Source organism: Sorex araneus, chromosome 3 (assembly GCF_027595985.1).
Source record: "Sorex araneus isolate mSorAra2 chromosome 3, mSorAra2.pri, whole genome shotgun sequence".
NCBI lineage: Eukaryota > Metazoa > Chordata > Mammalia > Eulipotyphla > Soricidae > Sorex > Sorex araneus.
In genome coordinates, this window is record NC_073304.1 from 47,448,283 (window position 1) to 47,470,098 (window position 21,816).

At 41.5% G+C, this 21,816-nt stretch overlaps 1 protein-coding gene across 1 annotated transcript; it reads right to left on the bottom strand.

The window, feature by feature from the left end:
* Positions 1-12,945: 12,945 nt before the first annotated feature.
* Positions 12,946-21,564, bottom strand: PTGDR (prostaglandin D2 receptor). Its single transcript, XM_004601740.2, has 2 exons — positions 20,737-21,564; positions 12,946-13,314 (listed from the first exon to the last, which is right to left on the bottom strand). The coding sequence occupies exons 1-2, from the start codon at positions 21,562-21,564 to the stop codon at positions 13,075-13,077; spliced, it is 1,068 nt and encodes a 355-aa protein (XP_004601797.1). The 3' UTR covers positions 12,946-13,074.
* Between the last annotated feature and the right edge of the window lie 252 nt (positions 21,565-21,816).

The following is a 21,816-nucleotide window of genomic DNA, read 5'->3' on the forward strand; positions in this document are numbered from 1 at the left end:
TTTCAGGGTCAGGGGAATGAGACCCATCATTGTTACTGGTTTTGGCATATGAATACACAACAGGGAGTTTGCCAGGCTCTCCCATGAGGGCAGGAAACTCTCAGTAGCTTGCCAGGTTCTCTGAGAGGGAGAACTAGGCTATAAGATGTCGCTTCCGGGGAGGGGAACTTGGTTTTATAGTCTCTGGATGTTGGCCATTGGTGGGATTACACGGCGCCGGGAGCACTTTCCTGGTGTGACTGCCTAGCTCTTGGAAAGTCGGGGACCTGGGCGGAAGAGGCCCAGTCCTGATCCGAGCAGGCTTGGAGATCTCAGCCCCGGGTCCCATACACCTGGGTTCCTCTGCCAGTTCCTTCATGCGTGAGGCTCATCTGAATGTGTGGAGAGGGGACTTGAGCATGGCTGTGGCTGAGTCTCTTGCCCCCGTGCCTGGCTGTCTTCACTGGGGCCCCTCAGAGGAGGTGGGTTGAGTTTCCCTCCCTGCCCCGAGCAGAGCCCCCGAAGTCGAAGACCTCCGGAACAAGAAGGAGATTACTAGTTTTAAATAGGGCTTTTCAAACATCTCAGTCCAAAGGTTGAGGAAGTTTGGCTTGAATGCAGAGGGAGATGAACCAGATTAACCACACAGAAAAGCTACCAATTCTTTCACTCAGTGCTCTGTGAAACACAACCCAATTGGATATAAAACAAAAACAAGAAATGCAGATAGCACTTAATTCAGCCTATGATGCATGAGTGGTCATGTGGTATCCAGAGTAGAACCCCTTATTATTTTCCTGGCCCAGATTTGTTTTTCTCTTTTGGCTTTTGGGCTACACCCAACTCTGTTCAGGGCTTATTCTTATACTTTATTCAGGGACCATTCCTGTTGGGTCTCAGGGTACCCCACATGGGGTACTGGGTTTCAAATTCAGGTAAGCCACATGCAAAGATAGCACCCTAGTATCTCTCTAGCCCTTTCCCTTCTTTCTTTTTTAAAAAATAATTTCCCTCTCTACTAAAACTTTTACTCAAAAGGTTATATATTCACTGAAAAAATATCATTTAAAAGCAATATTATAAAAATAGGCAAAGGATTTTATGGAACTTTTAAACAGGTATGAACTTGGTGGCGTGGGAAAAAAAATGTGCTTTGAACTTGAAACAGTTGGACGCCTGGGCAGTCTCAAGCTGGGGCTGGTGCCGGCTCGAGCTCCGCCGAGATTCGACCCGGGTGACCATGCCTTTGCACAGCTGCTTTGCTGCTCTACGACCAGGATCCAGAGCCAGCTATATGACAGGGTCCCAGCGAGTGCTTGCAGCCATGTCTCCAGACTGTGAACTATGCTTTTGCTTCATGCTGCTCCAGGAAAGGAAATGATTCAATTTCCAACTTAAATCTCCGTGGACTTAATTACTAAAATACAGAAATCCTAAAGCGACTTTATATTGCTTCATTCTCATCAGTGGAAAACTAATTATCAAATGTTTCCCTGTCAATATGACCGTATTCTTGGGGGATAAATTCCAACAAGAATAGTGAGTTCTGTGTTGAAACTCCAATAACAATAGTGAGTTTTGTGTTAAAATATGGAATGTAATCAAGGCAAAGAGAAAAGGAAGTGAAATTTATCAGTTATGCAGGGGGGGTTGGGGGGTGGGGGGGTGGGAGGTATACTGGGTTTTTTTTTTTGGTGGTGGAATATGAGCACTGGTGAAAGGACGGGTGTTTGAGCATTGTATAACTGAGACATAAGCCTGAGAACTTTGTAACTTTCCACATGGTGATTCAATAAAATAAATTTTTTAAAAAGGCAAAGGGATATACATGATAAACTTACAGTATCTGTATTTAAAACTCTACAACTGTAAGAACAAAAGGGGGAGGGGGAGAGAAAGAGAGAGACAGAGAGACAGAGACACAGAGACAGAGAGAGAGGTGAGGGAGAGTTTACAGTACTGGCAGACTGGAGGGGGTGGAAGAAGGAGGGAAATTGGGGACATTTGTCTTGGGAAATATACACTGTTTAAGAGATGGGTGTTGAAACATTGTATGACTGAAACCTAATCATGGAAAACTTTGTTACTGTTTATCTCAAGATAACTTAATTTAAAAATATTTTAAGGAAAAAATAGCAGTACTAATAATAGAAATGAAATGATTTATAGAGATGCTGTTTTTTTTAATAAGACACAGACTAATTCATTTATGGACTAGTAAAAACATATCCTCGAAGTCCCTTATAAAACTGCCCTTTTTTAAAGAGATGGGTATGGGTATGCTGTATTGTAAGCACTTGGGCTCCCTCTAGAGGAATAATGTGAAAACATCAGAGCTGTCAGCATTTGTCCAGTGTTTCATAGTTTCTTATGCTGTTAAAAGAAATAACCCATTTGGAAATAACAATAATGATAATAAAAAAGAATACTAAATAACTATAATACAAAATTATAAAATTAGTAGTCCATAATTATTTTATTTCAATATGATGTTTTAAATTTGAAATATGCCCTTCAGTATTGTCTATGAGATAATACACAGAAAACGTTGCTTCTTACTTGGCTTCTTTCATTATAAATGCTTTCCATATAGTATTAGTTAGTGTAATAATTGTGTATCTTGGGTAAGTCTTAATCATTCCATCCATTTCTAGGCATCTTTACGTTATTTAAGAACCATACTGCCCATTTAATGCATGTTGCTTTCCTATGTCAGGGATTCTATTCTAGGATTGAATCACGACAGTGAAATTAATGAATTGAGGAATGTTATCTCTTCTGAACTGATAGTATATATATATGTATATATATAAATTATATCTCCATGTTAATTCCTAAGAGGTTTGTATCAAATTACATGTTATTAGCAAAGTTTAAAGATATCAGTTTCAACACACCTTTCAGCACTGGAGACTACTATTTTAAAAATATTTTAATAATTTAATAGACAAAGAAAAAGTGCTATTTCATTTTAAGTTGCATGCCTTAGATTTTGGTGAAGCTAAATATTTCTGCCAAGTTTGTTTTAGTTCCTCCTTTCAGAATTCTCTGTTCACTGTTTGGGCCAGAGATATAGCACAGAGGGTGACGTGGGTTCAGTTCCTGGCACCAGATATGGTCCCCAAGACCACCAAGAGTGATCCCTGAGCACAGAGCCAGGAGTAAGCCCCAAATACCACAGGTATAGCCCCAAACCAAAACCAATCAAGCAAAGATGCAAAAACCAGAATTCTCAGTTCACCTTCTTTCAGCATTTATCTTTGTAGGACTAAATATTGTTTTACCTGAGACCACAATATGGTTCCCCCAGCCCCGCCATGAGACCCCTGAGCACAGAGCCAGGATTAAGCCCTGAGCACCACCAAGTGTGTACAAAGAAACAAAAACAAGCTTAGAAACTTGTATAAATTTGTCAACGTAGGCAAAAATTATTTTTCTTTTAAATAAAGAACTCAAGAAGTAGAGATTTTAATTATGGCTACATTTAAACCCAATTATTATTTAGACAGTTATTTTTTTATTCAGCTTTCCTAACCAGGATGAATATTTGGTAGTTTTTAAAAATGTCTTATTATATGTAATTTTTATTGTATTGTATAAAATAAAACATTTTAAAATGTCTTATTGGATATGCCAAAAACAGTAACAATAAGTCTTTCAATGAGAGACGTTACTGGTGCCTGCTCAAACAAATCGATGAACAACGGGATGACAGTGACCACGATATATATATATGTGTGTGTATATATATATATATATATAGATATATATGTATATTTGTAAGTCTTCTTTCTATCTGATTTTTAACAAGGAGGGTTTGGGCTATACCCAGGGTACTCAGGAGTGACCCCTGGTGTTAGTGCTGGAAGATCACATGCAGTGCCAGGGAAATATCTGATGCTCACTGCCTCCTTGTCCCCTAAGACTCATTTGTATCACTTGTCATCCCTTTGATCTTTGATTTGCTCGGGCGGGCGCCAGTAACATCTCCATTTGTCCCTGTTGCGTGCTAGGGTAGCCCAATGGCATCTGCTCACTCCAGGAACAGGAAGAGCCTCAAATTGTTCATTCAGGGTTTTGACGAAGAAGTCTGACCTTGTTGGTGGGAAGCCACGCGATCTTTTGACGTCCGTGGAATCCAGCTGGTAACAGCTTTAGTCCAGCGGTCATCTCTGAATTGCATTATGTGTCCGGCCCATCTGATTTTTGATGCCTTGGCAAACAAGACAGCATCCCTGATTCTTGACCATCAACGGAGGTCGAACTCTGGATTCCTTCTCTCACTTGAGTAAGACGTGATACTCCTAGCATAGCTCTTTCGATTCCTCTTTGGGATATTCGAATAGCATTCTCATCCTGTTTTCATAGGGCCCAGATCTCTGAGGCGGATGTTAGTGCAGGAAGAACGGTGGAGTCAAAAAGATGTGCCTGGAGCCAGAGTTTCTTCATCCTCTTAACCACTTCTTCGATGCTCTTGAAGGCGTTCCACGCTGCTCTCTTACTCCTGCGCAGTTCTGTCGCCAAGTCGTTCTTCATGTTGAGTTCTCGACCCAGGTACACATAGCTGCTGCATTTGGAGATATCTGTTCCATTGAGACAGATTTTTTTTTTAATGAGTCTTGAGGCGCCAACAGTAACACCAATGGGCCTCAAGACTCATTTAAAAAAACAATTATAATGTTTACTTCATAATGTCACTATAGATATTAATATTACTTTCAGATATTATATATTACAAGGGTGCTGAGGGTCTCCCATTAAGGCCCTCCTGACACCACCAGGAATGATCCTTGAGCGCGGAGCCAGGGGTAACCTCTGAGCACAGTGAGGGTGGGCTCCCCAAACAAAAACAAAAGTACAAATAATTTGACATTAATTCATTTAGTAGTGATGATTGTGTTAGTTATCTATGACTACAGAAAAATTATCTCAAAGCTTAGCTTAGGGGCCGGAGCAATAGCATAGCGGGTAGGGTGTTTGCCTTGCATGCGGCCGACCCGGGTTCGATTCCCAGCATCCCATATGGTCCCCTGAGCACCGCCAGGAGTTGTTCCTGAGTGCAGAGCCAGGAGTGACCCAAAAAGCAACAACAACAACAACAACAACAAAAACAAACAAACAAAAACCCTTAGCTTAAAGCTACTCAGTCTTGGGGCTGGAGAGATAGCACAGCGGGTAGGGCGTTTGCCGTGCACGCGGTCGACCCGGGTTCAAATCCCAGCATCCCATATGGTCCCCTGAGCACCGCCAGGGGTAATTCCTGAGTGCAGAGCCAGGAGTAACCCCTGTGCATCACCAGGTGTGACCCAAAAAAGAAAAAAAAAAAACCAAAAAAACAAAGCTACTCAGTCTTGCTTTAGCACCTGCTTTGCAGCAATAAAAACATTTTCTCTCATAGTTTCTGTGGGTCAAGAATCTGGGTTCTCTGTGCCATTCCCAAAGCTACAGTAAATATGAAGCTGGCATTATGACTGCTTTAAGCATGATGTGGAAGGTAAAAATTATCAGTGGGTTAATAAAGGACTGGAGCGATAGCACAGCAGTTAGGGCGTTTGCCTTGCACACAGCCGACCCAGGCTCAATTTCTTCGTCCCTCTGGGAGAGCCTGGCAAGCTACTGAGAGAATCCTGCCTGCACGGCAGAGCCTGGCAAGCTACCTGTGGCATATTTGATATGCCAAAAACAGTAACAACAAGTCTCACAATGGAGATATTACTGATGCCTGCTCGAGCAAATCGATGAAAAACGGATGACAGTGCTACAGTGCTAATAAGGGATTATTTTTCTTTTGCTGTTTTTGAGGCATTTTTCTCCTTGCTGACTCTTGGCTGCCAATCTTCAGTCTTTGCCTCTATCACCTCTCATCCTAACGCTGGTTCCTTCAGCACAAGTAAGCAGGATTATTAACAATCTAGATTTGAAACACAGATGGCCTGTCTCTGTCACAGTCATTCAAGCCTCTTGTTGGACCAAATCCAGGCTCTGTGAAAAAGACTTACAAATGAAAAGCAACACATGGGTAGAGCAGGTCTCTTGTCTGCTTTTCTGGAGGCATCTCTAAGACACACACCCCCTCACCACCCCAAAGAGACCTGTACGTAAATCAGACCCTGTGCATAAAACAGACCCTTCTAAATATACTCTTGAAGAAAAATCTGAGTTTTGAGTGAAGATAACAAAAATATAAACACATTGAAGGAGAAAACATTTTTGTCTATTTGGTCTACTTTCGATTGATGGTCAGATGAAAGTCTATTTTCCATTTCTCATGTTTATAATTCTTTTTTCCCTTTGTACTTTAATTTTCACATTAGTTTTCTAAATAAGTCAATGTTGAAGATATTCACTGCCAACTATATCATACAGTCACAGATTAACTTTTAAAACACTTAAAATTCACTGCTCTAAGTTCCAGCTTGCCTGATGTGACATTTTGCTCACATTTGGAAGATAGCTTTTTGGTTTCCGCTTAGTTTTCTGGGAAGTCATTTTACCTTGGATATGCCACTCATAGTCAATAAGTCATTATATTTTGTCTTTCAGCTGAATTGAGAATTCTCAATTCAGGTGGTTTATAAGCTGGGAGGATTGAAAGAAGTCTTCCAATTCTTTATAAACTATGTTGCGTGTATTTTCATACCAAATATTGTGCCAAAAAGAAACCGATGCCAACATGCTAACAACTTCATTGTTTATCCAGCTGTTCATATAATGTACTACCAGACTAATCTTAAGCCTCAGTGACCCGAGAAATAGCACAGTGGGTAGGGTCTTTGCTTTGCATATGGTTGACTAGGGTTCAACCCTTGGGACCCCATTTGGTCCCCTGAGTCCATCAGAAGTGATACTTGAGTGAAGAGCCAGGAGTAAGGTGTGGTTCCCCAAATCAAAATCAACAAGCCAAATAAAAAATCCCATAAATCATCTTTGAGGTTTTGTGTATTAAAATCTATGTCTCACTGAATTACATGGTAACATTTCACTACAGTGTATTTAAATTTTTTGGTTTTGGGGCCTCACCAGCAGTACTTAGAGGCTACTCTTGGTTCTGTGCTTAGGGGTCATTCTTGGTATTGTGCAAGGGACCATGGGGTGACAGGAATCAAACCTGGCCTCCCACATCAAAGCGTATGATCAGCCTGTTGAACTCTCTGGCCTCCACTCTGTAATATTTTTAAATTGTCTTTTGTTTCCAATTGGATTCTAAGCACTTCCTATGAGTTAAGGGTCATTGTAAGATTCATTTACCTTTGCTTAAAATATACTTCGTTTTACTTCAACTAGACATTGTATTTGATGGCTTTAGCATTTTACTAGCAAAAATTAAAAAATTATCATTTCTTCATCACAGCGGGTAGGGCGTTTGCCTTGCATTCAACCGACCCGGGTTTGATTCCTCTGTTCCTCTCGGAAAGCCTAGCAAGCTATCAAGAGTATCCCACCTGAATGCCGGCTAGTTCAGCCCTTTTGGAAAACAGTATGGACAATTCTCAAAAAACTTGAGGTTGAGCTCCCATTTGACCCAGCAATACCACTGCTGGGAATATATCCCAGAAAAGCCAAAAAGTATAGTCGAAGTGACATATGCACTTATATGTTCACCGCAGCACTGTTTACAATAGGCAGAATCTGGAAAAAACCCGAGTGCCCTAGAACAGATGACTGGTTGAAGAAACTCTGGTACATATATACAATGGAATACTATGCAGCTGTTAGAAAAAATGAGGTCATGACGTTTGCATATAAGTGGATCTACATGGAAAGTATCATGCTAAGTGAAATGAGTCAGAAAGAGAGAGACAGACATAGAAAGATTGCACTCATCTGTGGAATATAGAATAATAGACTATAAGACGAACACCCAAGAATAGTAGAAATAAGTACCAGGAGGTTGTCACCATGGCTTGGAGGCTGTTCTCTCATCCTGGGCAACTCAGAGAAGGGAACAGCAAGTAAAATGTGGTTGTTGGTCATGTGGGGGAAAGATGATGCGGGCCAAATATAGACTAGAGACTGAACGCAATGGCCACTCAACACCTTTATTGCAAACCACAACACCTAATCAGAGAGAGAGAACAAAAGGGAATACCCTGCCATAGTGGCAGTGTGGGGTGGGGGGAGACGGGACTGGGAAGGGGGGGTGGGATGTTGGGTTTACTGGTGGTGCAGAATGGGCACTGGTGAAGGGATGGGTTATCAAACTTTGTAAGGGAGAAACATGAGCACAAAAATGTATAAATCTGTAACTGTACCCTCACGTTGACTCACTAATTAAAAATAAACTATAAAAAAAAAATTAAAAAAAAATAAAATAAAAAAAAAAAAAAAAAAAAAAAAGAGTATCCCACCTACCCCTATGGCAGAGCCTGACAAGATACCCATGGCGTATTTGATATGCCAAAAACAGTAACAAGTCTCACAATGGAGACATTACTGGTGTCCACTGGAGCAAATTGATGAACAATGGGATGACAGTGCTATAGGGCTACATTTTCCTAAATTTGATTTCTGATACTCATAACAAAAGTCATGATGGAAAAGGGACTATTCTCAGTGGTGCTGAGGTTAATGGGTCATTCCCTGCCATCTGTGGCTTGACCCCAGCTGCTGTCAAGGGTTGAGATGGGGTGGGTTGATCTCGGGATCCCACACGTTGTATGATGTAATTGCTCCACCACCTTAGCTATCTTCCTTGCCATCAAGGCAAATATTGTTGAGACTAGACTAATTCCTGAGTATTTGCAGATTTCAAAAATTCTCTGGAAGATTGAATTTTCACCTTACTGATATGACGAAAGACCTGTTGATTTGCTTCCTTGATTAGGCATTTACAGAAAGGCAGGGATTGAACCTAGCTTTCCTCTGCCTGAACGCAGTATTGAGACTACCCAGAACTGCAATCCTAGTGTTGGAATGACAAGAGAAGACTGGAAGGATTCTGTTTCAGGAAGATAACGTTCTTTACGCAATGCTAAATTATCTAGTAAACAAAATTTTATCTGTTTAATTTTGTTGACTATGAGTGGCTATTACCTGAATGAAACGGAAACATTTTAATTTACTTAATGTCTACAACAATAGGAAGAATATCTATATTCATAAGAAATTTTCTCAGGCATTTATTATTTTCATCTTTGGATAGCCTACAAGAAAAAAACCTCATGTGCCACAATGAGAAAATTCCTGTTATTTTACAGAACTTCTGAGTAAGTTTTAGTAAACTCTTCCTGAATTTACTTATATTTTAGGAGATATTATTGAAAAACACCTTTTATTTAATAACTATTATATATTTATAGTCTTCTGTAGTGTGTGTTTGTTAATATGGGAAAAATGGTGAATTTGGGGAACTCGAAAGAAAGATGTAACAGATGATACTTTCTAAAAATAGTTGAAAGGGTCACATTGCAACAGCTTAATTTATTAAAATATGTATTTTATTATACAGAGACCTAAAATATTAAATCTCAAATGTAAGGTATAATTTAGATATAATCTCTGACAGTGGTTTAGCATTCTTTCATTGCACAAAACTGCCAGCCTTAGGTCTTATAAAGAGGCAACTGCAGAAACTAAACACATCTCAGATTGCGTCTTCCCCTGACCTCAGTTCCTGGAGCAAGTAAGAAGATCAGTAAAGGCTGCTTCTGTAAGAATGCTGCAACTGCCTTAAGAATATTATAGAGGACTGAGAGATAGTACAGCATGTAATTCCTTGCACTCAGCTGACCGGGACTCAATCCTTAGCATGATTCTCAGAGCCCTGATGTGATCAATGGGGATCCCCAGAGATCCCCAGTGGAGAGCCAGGAGTAAGCCTCGAACACAGCTGATTTTGGCCCGAAACATTCCTCCTCCTCCCCTTGAAAAATAAAAAGAACATTATAGAAACATATAATTGGGAGTCAGATATGAGTAATTACATAGCCAAAGATCAACAAAGAAATAGTCTAAACAGTGTACTGTACATTTTCTTGTTTCAACTAAAAAATACTGTTTTCTTCTTCCTTTTCCTTTACTTTCCTGCACCACCCTCTCTCTCTCCATATCTTTCTCTCCCATGCCCACCCACACTTCCCCTCTCTATCTGTTTCATTCTCAAACTTGAACATGTTTGAGAATCACCCAGAGGGTTGTCAACCCACAGCCAGCTGGCTGGCCCCACAGAGGATCTGATTCAGCAGGCCCAGGGTGGGACCAGAGAATTGCATTTCAAACAAGTTCCAGCAGGTGCTGACGCTGTCTTTTGAGAGTCACAGTCCAGAGTGTGGAGATGTTCAGTTCAGAGAGCATGAATTTAGATGGCGAGTGTATGCCTGGTTCATCCGAGTGTTTGGGTTTTATGGGATTCCTTCTCTGTCCTAAAATTTGAGTAATGCCTGGTCCACTCAGTTTCTGATGGACTTTTGGAACCAAAATAACAGTTCCAATTGTTATCCTTTATTAAACTGGCTGAGTAGCCTAAAATTCAAATCCAAAAATATTCCAGAAACATCATAGAAATCAGTAGTTGCAATTTCTGTCCAGATACCCTGGGGATATAAGAAAAAACGAATCATGAATCACAAAATCCCGTTAATCGTCGATTTCTCGAGCGGGTTCAGTAACCTCTCATTCATTCATCCGTTCCCTGAGATCTTAGAAGTCTCTCTTGACTAGGCCCTCCCAACGATGTTGCACTGGAGGCTCTTTCAGGGTCAGGGGAATGAGATAAAGCTTGTTACTGGATTTAGCATATGAATATACCATGGGAAGCTTGCAAAGCTGTCCCATGTGGGCAGGAAACTCTCAGAAGCTTGCCAATTTCTCCCAGAGGGAGAAGCAGGCTACAAGATATTGTGTGGCCACAAAGCCGCAAAGGAAAAAAACAAGAGGGAAAAATAAACTCCCCCAACCCATATAATTTCCTCTTTTCTGCTCTTGTTTCTAAGTACATTGAGTCTAAGAACAGAAAGAAATTAAGTATATTTGAAAGGACAACCCAGGCGACACTGAGAGTTCATGCACCCTCTCTTTCTCAGTTCTCCGGTTCAGTGCTCATCTCTCTCCCTTCATGCAGCAGAGACTCCTGGGCCTGCATGTGCAGTGACTTTATATCTTCTCTCCTCTCCAAGTGAAAAGAACATGAAAAATAGATTCCTTTATCTAGCAAATGTAGCTCACAACCAGAACAGTGGGACTAGGTCTGAAGCTGCTCTATTCTCATCCTTACCCAGCAGCCTGGTCTGATGCACAGAAGCACAATTGCATAGACCCCTACACCCACTGGCACCCTATTGGGTGCCTCCACCTGCCAGGTTCACATGGATTTTATCAGGTAGGATATTACATGCTGTAATAAACAGAAAGGGTCACTAAGTTCTTGGATAAAGCTACACAAATTCACTTAATAGTAATGAAACGCTAACAGAAGAGTATAGGAAACTGTTCACCATTAAACTACCCGGGGATGAAAGACCGTAGGTCACTGTTTACTCAGAAAAGTTCAACCTCTTCTTTTGAAGAAAAGTCATCTCCAAAAATATTACAAAATTATGTTTATTGATTCCCTTGGGGCCTTTTAAAATGGGCTTAACAATATTTTTGCAATTACTTCCAAAGTGAGAACATGACACATGCACTTTCTCTGACAATGAAACACAGACATATAAACACATTAAGTTCAATGGACATTCGACTTTGAAAACCACTACATTTCTGTCATATCATAGTCTCAATTATTCCTGAAATTTGGTCATTTCACAGTTTAAAAAAATTACACGTGCATTTCCAGATTAATACCGTCACTGAGATAAATCAGAGGTGAAATAGAGGTTGCAACAAAGTTGTAAATAAAGCAAATACTCCTATCTTTGGAAAGAATGCCTGTGTGGGGAGCTCAGGGCTGTCGTCATGGAGCTGGCTCTCTGTCATGGCATCTGTGTTCATGAGGCACGCAGGAACCCTAGTATACTGACATCCCTCTTAAGCTCTTTCACCAAAGAGGACAGCTCTTACCTGCAAGCTACGCTTACAGTTGAGTCTAACAGCGTCAGCTGTATTTCCCCACTTTTTCCTTTTGGTTATAGTATTGTTAACCTTTGTAAACATTTACATGTATCATTAAAGTGCTTAGGCTTGCTTTAGCTGAGCCACATTCAGCTCTGAGTTTGATAGCATGTCGCTCTCAGGATGCTCAATTAGACCTGAAGGTATCCACAGAGCAGAATCGGGCTGTTAGCAGGAAGCTGTTCCCTGTTAAAGTCCTTGCCTCCACCCTGTGCCAAATGCCCTGCTGCTTCTCAGAGTTAGAGCTAAGGGTAGCTCTTGGGTAAGTTAAGTAACACTGCTTTACATAGAACCATAAATCTCTCTCCTCCAGTGAATCCATCGATATGATAAAACTACAAAAGAAACGTCCCCTATATTGAAGTAACATTTTGTCCCTCACTCCCAAATTTGACTCCTGTGGGCGTCCCTGCATCAATACACAAAACACAGGACTCCAAAAAAGAAAAAAAAAATTCAGTTCTTTTCTGATGTGGGACATCTTATCTTGCATCCCCTTATTTTAACTTCTCCCCACCAGAGTCAGGAAGGTGCTCTAGATGGTAACTGGAGCAAGTCCTGGGGACTGCCTGCATTGCTCATTTTTCCACCTCAGTGCTCTGAGTAGCACTCAGTTCTCTGAATTCAGGCAAGCCTAAATTCAGGTGGCAAGGAACAGAATTAAATAGGGACAGTTCTTACATGAAAGAAACAAATAACTTCACTAGAAATGGAAAAGGTAAGAATTTTTAAGGATGTCCATCATATAATTGCCAACAATGGTGCTCCTTATTGGACTCCAAGGCCCAGAGGTCTCAACATCTTTCTAAAAATGTTGGGACACCAAGCACATGTGTTGAGACAATTAGCCTCATCACTTTAAGAGTGAACTTGTGCATGAATCTGGAGTGACAATAGTGTTAGGTATAGCAAATGTTTTTGAAAATACAGTTGAATGTTTTATTGCAGAAGATTACCTTGAGGAAGTTAAAATGTAGATTTTTTTCATCATGCTGTTGATGTAAAATGTGATCGGTTCTGCAGCTTACCAGAGATCATAAAAGATTGTCACAGAGTTGATTCCACTTTTGTTTGGCAGGAATGATTGTACCAAGGCCTATATGTAAGAGGCTTTATGAAGATCTTGTGGAAAAGCATCCGAAACACTGATGTTCTAAAAATGATGAAAATCCAAGGGTCCACGATTGAGATCACAGAGAAAAAACGTGAGGCAAGGAGGTCGTCTGATTCTTTATAGGCTTCAGTTTTCTTGGGGTCGATTATAAATGCTCCATAGTAAGCACGATACTGTTTAAAAGAAAAAAAATTTCATTAAAATATGAAAATAGTTTATGGGAGTGATAAATTCACTTTACTTAGGAAACATCACTGTTCTCTAAGAACAAGGTAGCTTCGCTTGAAAGAATTATTTTTTGATAAATTTAGGAACAGCTAAAACTGCCACAGATGAGGGCTGCAAGAGAGGTGCCTGGAGGGTTCAGAGCAGACATGGAATGTCATGGAAGTGGGGAGCTCCAAAGAGACCCAGATAAAGTCCCCATGACCCAAAGTTTATCTTTACCTGCTGTGAAGCTGCAGGGCTGGAGCTCCCCCCTCCCATCCAGCCATGAAGGGGAAGAGCTGAGATAGGACAAAAGCAGTTCACTGACTTTTTTCTAGACTCCTCCTACTAATGTAAAAACAGATTCTCTTTCCATAGACTGTTATGTTTCATTCTCTCTCTTACTCCTTCTGCCTAGTATAAGAGGATTCTTAGTACATAAGTAAAAGAAGATCCTTAGTACAGAAGTCCTCCTGTGGAATGTCACATAAGGTGTCAATGAAATAGAAGCTTTCCATCCAGGTGTAGGGGACTGGAAACATTCCAGTGAAAATCCAGGTTTGCAAAAGGATATGTTCGATTCACCTAGATTATCTCTCCTATTCTTTTTAGTGGTTGGCTCCGTCTATTTGGACTTGAGAAGGAGAGAGACAGACAGACAGGCAGAGAATTAAGTCTAGGTGTCTATGCCCAACCATTCCTATTGTCTTGATCTTCTCCTGAGATCTCTGTATTTCCTCAAAGCCCCATCCATGGCAGGAAGCCATTCAACCAACACTATCTAGACCTGAACTACCACTTTTCCCCATGCTATTAAACCACCACTTTTTTCTTGACTATATTATATTCCAAGTGCTATTAAGATTTAGGGCTAGAGCTATAGCACAGCGGGTAGGGCATTTGCCTTGCACTCGGCCGACCTGGGTTCAATCCTCCACCCCTCTTGGAGAGCCCAGCAAGCTACTGAGAGAATCTCGCCCGCAGGGCAGAGCCTGGCAAGCCACCCGTGGCGTATTTGATATGCCAAAAACAGTAACAACAAGTCTCACAATGGAGACGTTACTGGTGCCCGCTTGAGCAAATTGATGAGCAAGGGGAGGACAGTGATACAGTGATTGAGATTCAAAACCATACTGGGACACAGTGGAATCTAGTCAGACAGATAATTTGTAAACTCAGCATTTGTGGGAGAGTGCACAGAATAAGAGCACAGATTAGATCTACTTAGGGCAATCAAGGAAAATCTCTTGGAGAAAGCATACTTTCCCGTGTTTCTTTACATCTCTACTTTATTTTCTATATTATTTAATTTAGATTTCATTTTATTTCAGCAGATTTGCTGCTTCCACCACATGCATTTAGGAAGGCATATTCCCTGGAAACCCTATTATCATAGTTTAATGATGATTAATGCCCATCTAAGACTACTCTTTCTAGAATCTTTCCTGACAATTTTTACTTTATTAATTTCATCTCATGAAACTTCTGTGGAATACAGTCACTATCTCTATATTATAGATATAGACACTGACTATATGCCCCAAGTTCTATCTCCTATCAAGATTCACCTCAATCAGGATTCCCTTCATATGGTATGTCATATGTTTTCCCTCTCAAGAAGCTTCTCTCAGGCAGCAACTTAGCATATCAACTTTAGAGTTCAACTGTCTGGGTAAGATTGAATCCCCTTATTGGTGTGAGATTTAAATGATGTTATGAGTTTTGAAAACAGGCCTTAGCATATCATTAGCATATAACACAATAATTAGCTATTATTATTGTATTGGACTGGAGCGATAGCACAGAAGATCGGACATTTGCCTTGCACGCAGCTGACCTGGGTTTGATTCCTCTGTCCCTCTCAGAGAGGCTGGCAAGCTATCTAGACTATCCCACCCACATGGCAGAGCCTGTCAAGCTACCCATGCCATATTCGATATGCCAAAAACAGTAACAACAAATCTCACAATGGAGACGTTATTGGTGCCCACTCAAGCAAATCAATGAACAACCCACTTGAGCAAATTGATGAACAGTGCTACTACTGTGCTATTGTATCAGTTAGGAGGAACTCCTTCTAACCTCCCTTATGGGTTAATTCTCCTTCCCATCCCTGCTGTTATAATATATGTGGACAGAGGTGATACTGTCATTATTTTTCATCTCCCCCAGGAATTACAGTCTTGAATGCTTTAGGGATCAGATATGCGCTGAATGGATAAATGGATGATAATAGGCTTTACACTTAACTAGATTTCAAAAGCTTTTTATGAGTTTGTCTTTACATTTGTTCCCTTTTTTCCCCCTTAGAGGAAAAAGGTAGCAAATTATAATTCTAATTATTTGAAAGTGCTTGACTGGTTGGAATCTGATTATGTAAATAAAACTTATATGGTTCTAAAAATTTTTGAGGGTGTTTTGGGGAACCACATGCAGCTGTGCTCTAGGTTTACTTCCAGCTCTGCGCTTGAGATCACTTCTGGCCTGAATCAGGGGGCCATATGGGATGTGGAGAACAAACTTGAGTTGAACTGAATCCAGGTTGACCACATGCCAGACAAGCACCTTTTTCACTGTACTGTCTCTCCAGACCCCAAATAAACCTTTTTATTCTATAAAGCACTTACTCCTGTGAAGTCTATTACATTTTATTAGGCTATTTGTATTTTCAAGCTACTTGATTTGTTTTGAAAGTCTTTTAAATGTCTTATATCTTCATTCTAATATATTTAAATCTGTTTGAACTTACTAAAATATGATAATTTATAATTCACAATCATGATCAATGAATATATTCTATTAATTTACACATATTATTTTAAATACAATTTAGACCTTTGAAAAAACCTTTTAACAATAGTATTTGCTAGAATATACTTTATAAACTGTTTCTGTTCAGAGATGGCTAGAATAAGGAATATCTGCAGAATGCAAACCTGACATATTTAAAGGAGATTTCAATTTACATGGAATTGCACCTTTTGTTAGATTTTAAAGTCTCTCCCAAAATGTCACTGTGATCTACCTACTCGAGATGTACTTTTCTTGCTGGGCTTCCTGACTACTGCCCTTGATTTTTATTCACTCTTCTCCCTGGTTCCTTCATCATTATGCCCTACAAAATCTGCTTTTCTCTTCCTCTAAATCCACTTATGACCCTTTATCTCTGAGCTAGTCTCTTGCCCAACATTCCAGCCTTTGGCAGCCTGCTGTGGAAGGAGGATCAATAAAAGGAAGCACACACAGGCACTGAGTTTTCTGCCCATGCTGGACATCCTCTCCCACTTCTCTGACTTCAGTGGGTTCTGATCTGTGCCTTTACACAAGCCTGTACTTGTCCCCACTTGACTTCAAATCCTCTATTATATCTAATCTATACATCTTATCATCCACTCCTCCTTCTCTGCCCATCTCCAAAACACATTCTGGCTATCAAAAGTAAATTTCAATGATAATATATGTACTATAGAGAAAGTGCTTCAACTTATGTTCTCTATACTTTCTTCCTACTATGTCAAATTGGAAATTTGGAAATCTAATCTAGTTAGTCTCTTGCTTTAATCAGTAGCAATGTAGCACTGATAGCACAGCAGGTAGGGCATTTGCCTTGCACGTGGCCGACCCGGGTTCTATTCCTTTATCCCTCTCGGATTGTCCAGCAAGCTACCTAGAGTATCCCGCCCACATGGCAGAGCATGGCAAGCTACCTGTGCTATATTTAATATGCCAAAAACAATAACAACAAGTCTCACATGGAAACATTACTGGTGCCTGCTCAAGCTTTAATTAGTATGATAGAAAATTTAAATTTAAAAAATAATCACAAAAAATACCTCAAAGAAACTTTTAACTGAGCTGATGAAACATAGTATTTATTCTCAGATGCTTTTCAAAATCTGCCCTCTTCCAGTTCCTAGATCAATACCTTAGAACAGTAGTTTTCTGAGTGGAGTTCTCCAGAATCCTTTTAGAGTGTCCACAGGTTCAAAATTATTTTTATGAAGCAATGTTTCCATTTTCATCCTCTCCTACGTAAGCTTACAATGCACTTTATGAAGGTAACTTGAGTGTGATAACAATAATGACTCCCTTGACTGACAAGAGTATATGCATATATATTCTTCCTTATGATTTTAAGATCTTTGTATGGTAATAGGTTTAGGATATATATGTGTATTTTTCAGAATATGTTCTCATATTCCGTGCATTTCCCCTATTTTGTCTGAAGTCATCTCTGTAACTTTATTATCATTAGCTAAATAATTTTGAAATCTGAAAATTTACCTACAGAAACTCTCAAAGCTTTCCCATAGTTATTATGCAGAATACAGTATCAATGCATATAGTTGTTATCTGCATTAGTCACAGCACAGGTAAGAAAACTCTATTACTTTGGAGAAGGGGCTTAAAAGTTTTCCGTGAAGGTCAGATAGTAACTATTTTAGGTGTTATGAGCCAACACACAATGAGTGAATATTTGGTAAGAACTATAACAGGAGCAAAAATACATTCTATGCAAAACACAAGAAGTAACTATATTTTATTAATTTTTCAATAATGTTTTAAATTCTAATGCTTTTAAAATGTTCATTTTTATTGAAAAATTCTGATAAATAACAATCCAAGTAAGTTAAAGCTCTCAGGATCGTTAATAGTTTTTAAAACTAAAAAAGTAGTCCTTAGACTAAAACAAATTTGGTAGTCACTGCATTAAATCACCACACTCTCTTTTGAGATCATAGTACGTAATTTTCTACTTTTATAGGCAATAATAATACATGAGAGTTATGAGCAGTGATGTTGATTTTTGAGATCACTAAAAATCTGATCTCAAATTTTTAGTGATTTGAAAATCACCTTATAAATGCTCACTGAGTATGTTATCCTCATTTTAAAGAACAGGGGAAAAGTTGGAAGAGATAAACCGGCCACTATCATAGTGGTAGTGATGAGGCCTGATTGAGCCCAGGTCAGACACTGAAAGCCTTATCTTCTCTAGGAGAGAATACATCTTGGGGAAATGCTGCCTGCATTGCACAGCTTTAGAACTTTACAACTATTTTAGAAAATCACTTTGAAATGCATGTCCTTTATTTCTCACAATCCCTTATGAGTTATTAAAATTCTTTTAGTGTTATCTCCACATACTGTGTTCTTTCTTTGAATACTGCTGCTTTTTGCATTACTCTTATAAAAACATTCAATATCAGGACATTATGTCTATATTATGGCTTTATCTGCATTTATCTCAGTATTGATGAGTAAAACTGTTAATTTAGAGAAGGATCTATAAATGTTTTCTGTAAATATTTTTTCATGAGTCAAAGGCAAATGGTTAATATTAATGGACTCCAAATTATAATAATTATTTAGCCTAATTTTTTAGTCCAATTTTTTTTTTAAATATCTATCTAAGGAAAGGAATGAAAGTCTTCCCTTTGGAACAGTATTTGATTTAATCAAGGATAGGAGTACACTTAGCCTATCATCAAATTTATTGTGAACATTTATCTGTAAAAACTGTCCTTAGGGGCTGGAGCGATAGCACAGCGGGTAGGGCGTTTGCCTTGCACGAAGCCGACCCGGGTTCGATTCCTAGCATCCCATGTGGTTCCCTGAGCACCCCCAGGAGTAATTCCTGAGTGCAGAGCCAGGAGTAACCCCTGTGCATCGCCAGATGTGACCCAAAAAGCAAAGAAAAAAAAAACAAAAACAAACAAAAAAACCTGTCCTAAAAAAAAAAAAAAGAACTGTTCTTAATGCTACAGTTATGTGAAAACTGCAGGACTGATTTGACTTGTGGATTGTGATATGCCAACTTGGACTTTAGAGTGTGGCTCTCCAAATGAGGTCATCAGCTTCCACCTCACTTGGGCACTTGTGAAAGAACTCTTCAAAAACATCAGATTTGGAAACTGCAGGAAATGGAGCACAGACATCTTTTTTTAAAGTCTGGTGAATGAGCATGCTCAAGTTTGAGAATCATTGTTTAATATAAATGTCTATACCCATATTTATATACTTACGTAGGCATGGATTTATTTGCTGGAGGGAGGAGTTCTGATCCTAACCTCAGAGACAACTCTTTCCCTACAAATTAAGAGTTCATTTTCTGTTTGTCCTGGGAAAGCAACGTCAATCCTGCATAAGAAAATCCGTAACTTTGCTCTTTACAGGAGTGTCAGAACTCCAAAAACGTTCTGTGGACAATGAATTTATCGGAACTTTGCTGTTCAGGTTGAACCAAAAACCTGGGGCTGGGGAGGGAGGGACAGGACCAGGAGCAACGATGGAAAAGTGCCTTAAGTCTCAGTTACTCTTTGGCGTCTTGGCTGGGAGCCCAGGAGCAAACAGTTTCAAAAGCACCAGGGTTTTGAAAACTCCACTACCAACACCCTCATCAGTTCATTAAAACTCAAGAAGATGACCTTCATATGACCTCACTTGCCAAAGCAAAAACGAAACCTGCCAAGACACTTTCTACGGGGACTGAGAGACACACATGGGTCTCCCGCGCCATCACCAAGTCCCCCCGCAGCCGCCCCAGAAGCCGGGTCCACCACTGCTCCAGATTCTAGTTCAAACCTACGCGTTTAGTTTACTAACTCCCTTCTGGAAATTTCTGCGCAAGAGGATCCCTCATTACCTTTGCACACCTGCCTCTGAGAGCAGAAATCTCAGATGACACCCATCCATTTCTGAAGGCACAGAAATCACTGTCCAGTCTGCTGAAATTTAAAAAAAAAAAAAAAAAAGACTAGGGGCTGGAGCTATAGCACAGAGGGTAGGGCATTTTTGCCTTGCACGAGGCCGACCTGGGTTTGATCCCCAGCATCCCATATAGTCCCCCCAGCACCGCCAGGAGTAATTCCTGAATGCATGAGCCAGGAGTAAGCCCTGTGCAATGCCGTGTGACCTAAAAAGCAAGCAAGCAAACAAACAAACCAAAAAACCCAACAACAACAACAACAACAACAACAAAAACAGACGCTATCACCAGAGGACTAGTATTGCCCAGAGGAACGAAATCTGTTCCCAAGTCTTATAAGATACAAAAATAATCAACCAGAGACCTTCCCCAGGGCAAGCAGACACCTGGAGACGTTTTGCCTGGCCACTCTTGCCCTTCCTCTCCAGGGTTTCCTTTCATCTTTCAATAGTTGGGGATTCTAACTCCTCCAGGCTGGGGAAGTGAACGTGATCTGCCGAGCTCAGCACAGGCAGAAACTCTCCAGGACGAGGGTGGGCAGCTCCCCTAGGCGCTAGGAGGGTCCACACTCTCTCCTTTCCCTTCTGGTCCACATTCTCTCCCTCCCCTTCTACCCCAACCGCGCCGCCGCCGCTCACCATTCCCCACCCCTACTGCCCTTTGGCCCCGAGCTACTCACAACTAAAGGCAGAGAGCACATGGTGAAGAGCACCGTCATTAGCCCCAGCAACAGGAGGTGGTCCAGCTCCTCCAGGGGCTTCGCCGCCTCGGGCTCTGCAGGGTCCTTGGCGCAGCAGCGCGGGCGCCGCCGCATCCGCCGGTGCATAGCGTAGAGGTTGCGCATGGCGCTCAGGTTGCACAGCACGATGGCAAGGATGAGCAGCGCCATGAGGCTGGCGTAGAGCACCGAGTAGACCAGCACCGAAGGCGATCGCTCCTCGTGGACCATCTGGAAGAAGCACCAGGTGCCGGGGCAGTACTGCACGAACTTCCCAAACCCCGCGAAGGGCAGCGCGCAGAAAGCCAGGCAGAAAGCGCTCACCGCGGGCGCCACCAGCGCGCCCCGGCGCAAAGTGATGTGCCGTCGGTAGAAGAAAGGATGCCCGAGCGAGAGCCAGCACTCCAGGGCCATGGCCAGCAGCTGCATCGTGGAGGCGAGTCCGAAGAAGGTCATGAAGAAGGCGAAGGTGTGGCACACGGAGCTGTCGGCGCCTGGCGCCAGCCCCCGCAGGCTACGGTTCTGCGCGTATGAGACCAACACGAAGGGGCTCACGAGTGACTTGCCCAGCAGGTCGGTGACCGTTAGACCGCACACCAGCACGTAGAAGACTGAAGGCGACCGGTGCTTGGAGCGCGGCGGGCACGACCCCAGCCCCGAGCGCGCCAGCAGCCCCAGCGCTAACAGGTTGCCCAGGAGGCCCGTGCTGAAGAGCACGCAGCTCATCGTCGCCGTGTTGCCACCCTCCACCAGGGTAAAATTGTGACACCGGTGGAGCGACGGTGTCATGGCGAGGCGACCCGGCGGCGGGGCCGGAGCGAAGGCCAGTAGGCTGCAGAGGGGACGTCCCGGGCCGCTTCTCCTCGCAGGGCTCCGGGTGGAGAGGCTGCACCCCAGAGGAAACTCCGCGGATCTCCGGATCTTCCGGATAGCTGGTGCTTCCTATTTAAACTCTCGGGGCACACCCCTCCTCTAGGGGCGGGATCCTAGCCCGCGGCTAACTCGTGCAGGCTCTGCAGAGATGTGTCGAGCTGACGTGCA

Coding starts and splice junctions, on each gene's coding strand:
- PTGDR (XM_004601740.2), bottom strand. CDS start 21,564: ATGACACCGTCGCTCCACCGGTGTCACAATTTTACCCTGGTGGAGGGT. Junction 13,315..20,736: donor TGTGCTCTCTGCCTTTAGTT/GTGAGTAGCTCG, acceptor TCTTTTAAACAG/TATCGTGCTTACTATGGAGC.